Source organism: Microtus ochrogaster, unplaced genomic scaffold, assembly GCF_000317375.1.
Source record: "Microtus ochrogaster isolate Prairie Vole_2 unplaced genomic scaffold, MicOch1.0 UNK121, whole genome shotgun sequence".
NCBI classification, from domain to species: Eukaryota; Metazoa; Chordata; class Mammalia; order Rodentia; family Cricetidae; genus Microtus; species Microtus ochrogaster.
The window spans coordinates 147704-151027 of NW_004949219.1; the positions used below are offsets into that span (position 1 = coordinate 147704).

Sequence of the window (3324 nt, forward strand, 5' to 3'; positions counted from 1 at the left end):
TGACCAACGTGACCCCTGCCTTCCCCAACTGAACTCAGTGACCAATGTGACCCCTGCCTTCCCCAACTGAACTCAGTGACCAACGTGACCCCTGCTTTCCTCAGCTGAACTCAGTGACCAGTGTGACCCCTGCTCACCCTTACTTGCAGCTGCTCTTCGCTGATCTACCACAGGCTCCCCTAATCTGAACTTCTCCCCAGGTTCTGGTTCTCCACTGGCTACAAAAGAAAGCCACTCTCTCCGTTTGGCCAAGTGCCTTCCATGGTTGGGCATCACCTCATCAGAATTCACCCCACAGACACTCCTCCAGAGCAGCACCCAGCTGCCCTGGCCTCGCAACACTTTCAAGGCCCTGTCTTCACCTGTCCTCTTCATCTGCCTCTGTATTCTCTTCCTGCGTGCCCATTAAATCAACATCCCCCATGTAAGGTCACCTAAAGTGCAGTCCCCTCTTTCTAGGCTCAAGTTAGAGACCACAGAGGTCATGTAGGTGAAGAGTCCCTTGGACGGCCCTCAAGGGGCTCCTAGGTGGATCTGTAAGCTGCCATGCCATCTGATTGTCACTCACCTGCTGGGTCCGCAGAGCATCCAACTCCCTTTCCAGCCAGGTCCGCAGCCTGCGTTCCATCTGCTCCCGCTTCTCGCATGCAGACTGCAGCTGGGTCAGGGCCTGCTGCAGCTTCTCAACCTTCTCCACATAGGCTTGCTTCTCTCGTAGCTGAGGGAGAGCGAAACAGCACAGAATGGACACCAGTCAGCGCTGCAGTTGGAGACCCCAGCTAAACTGTGATGTGTCACCCCCATTTCGTCCCTCAGGAGCCTGCGGCAGGTACAGCAAGATGGTCAGGAGGTAGGGATAGAAAGTCCCCGGACAGCCTGCTTTGGGCCTTGTGAGCAGCTCTGCATTCTCTGCCTCATTACTGGTTTTAATCATAGCACCTACAGCCACTGGAAACAAGATCAGCAATACTTAGTCTCTAAAGTTAAATGAAAAATCATAAATCAGATGTTATTTACATTATCACAACTGTATCTTCTACTTATACATAGACCTGTGGGGGAAAAAAAAAAGCCTAGAAGAGCCTTAAAGTATTTGTCACGTTTATCTGTATGGCAGAAAGGTCATATCTGCAAGAATAACAAATTTATTATTTTCTAGTTTTCTCTAGTAAATAAAGAATTATTTCTATAAGTAATACATAAGTATAATTAATAAAACAATACATTATGTAATGAGCATGCTACAATTATTTCTACAATGGAGGAAATACACACACACACATATAATTTGTATGTATGCATACACACATATGTGCCCCTTTGTACGTTTGCTAGTGACTGGAGTAACTTTCTCCTCTGCAGCTGAATAGCTTCCTACAGGGAGGGAAGGGTACAGTGAACACCCGAGGCCACAACTGAGGTAGGAATGAATGTGAAATGATTGTATAAACACACCATCAGGCACGTTTTAGTGTCAGCACCCACAGGGCCAATCCTAACCCTCAATACTGGGCGCTCTGTCTGCTCTGGGAGTCTGGCTCACATTCAGAAATCCAGGTGTTTCCTAGCTTCCTGGAAGCCAACTTGAGCCAAGAAATCATACCAAAACATTTACTGGATCCAGTGCTCTGCAAGAAGACAGCGAGGTTGTTTTCCTGTCTCTTTATGAGTGACTCAGCCCCACACTGAAGCACAGTCACACAGGCAGGCAGCGACGTGCCTGGTCTGGCAGCCTGTTGCTGGGGGAGGCTCTGCCGTGAGCCATGCCTGCTTCTGCTCAGCCTTATCAGAGCCACTGGATTAATAAAGCCCTTCCGATTGCACCAGGAAGGGACAGCTACAACCGACTTTAGGGTAATTTTCTTTCATGGAGCTTGACTGTTACTTTAGCAGGCTTCTGAGAGACTGCAGGCAAGTTCCTGGGTTAGCGGCCATGCTGGAGCAAATGCTGTGGTATTCCACCATGCACACCTACTGACTATACAGCCAGCATGAGATCTGTCTAGGCGTCTATTAGCCAGAGTGAGCAGTGCGTCTACAGGGCCTGGGACAGACAGCTCCCGGCCAGTTCTCAGTGTTAATGTTAAGTGAAGGCGTATATCCCTGAGCGTCTGCAAGATCCTCCAACGTGTAGCTCTGCCCCTCTATTGGTTTCAGCCTGAAGGCTGGCAAGGAGGATTTCCCGATGAGGATGATTTGTGACAGCCATGCTACCAGCTGGAGTTTTCAGAGCACTAGGGTACCAGGCACTGTGTTCTGTAGGCGGTCTCTCAGTTACTCCCGCCATGCTTTACACCACCTCCTCACTCTATAGCATACTGTATACTATACTATATACTATCCTGGGTGGATGGGAACACCGAGGGCAAATGGGCACCATTATGGGTCATGGTCACGTAGCTGCTATGTCAGGGAGCTTGTACGCTCGACTCTCACTAGCCTGGCTCCACATCCGTACTGTAAGAGCAGGTAAAGTAGTACAAAGGGAGCAGTAGGTACAAGATCCTGGGATGAACAAAACCCTTCCAAAGAAACCTGTATAAGAACAGAGTGGGAATGACAGCGAAGACCCAAGCCATTTTAGAAAGAGCTTCATCCAGCCAGCCAGACATATAAAAATGAGGCCAAGAGGAGACCATGGCAGAGCTTAGGAATCAGTGACAGGAGCCATAAGAGTGACCAGTCACATTTCAGCGACCCATAAATGACTTTCACTTCTGCGAGGTCTATGAACACTAAATGAAGGGCTGACAAGATGGCTCAGCAGGTGCTTGCTGTGCAAGAATATCAACCTGCATGCTATGACACAGGTCCTCCTCTGATGTAGGCAGGTCTTTATCTATCTGTTGCTTTCATTGGTTAATTAATAAAGAAAACTGCTTGGCCTGATAGGTCAGAACATAGGTAGGTGGGGAAGACAGAACAGAATGCTGGGAGAAAGAGAGCAGAGTCAGGAAGACACCATGAGCTCCGGCCCAAGATGGATGTAGGCTAGAATCTTTTCCGGTAAGCCACCATCTCGTGGTGCTACACAGATTATTAGAAATGGGTTAATCAAGATGTGAGAATTAGCCATTAAGAGGCTGGAACTAATGGGCCAAGCAGTGTTTAAATGAATACAGTTTGTGTGTTGTTATTTCCAGGGCTAAGCCAGGTGGCCGGGAGCTGGGCAGCAGGAACACAGCCCGCTGTTCCTTCTACACTCCTCCACATGTATGCTATGACATGGGTCCTCCTCCACATACATGCTATGACACACGTCCTCCTCCACATGCATGCTATGACACGGGTCCTCCTCCACATGCATGCTATGACACGGGTCCT

General features: G+C 48.9%; 1 protein-coding gene across 2 annotated transcripts in view; it reads right to left on the bottom strand.

Moving 5' to 3' along the window:
• The window catches only part of Amotl1 (angiomotin like 1), a 95374-nt gene that overhangs the window by 19177 nt on the left and 72873 nt on the right, over window positions 1-3324 (bottom strand). For both annotated transcript variants that reach the window (XM_005371687.3, XM_013355379.2), the window contains one exon: window positions 569-718. In XM_005371687.3, coding sequence (XP_005371744.1) covers window positions 569-718 — 150 coding nt within the window. The remainder of the gene's footprint in view (window positions 1-568; window positions 719-3324) is intronic.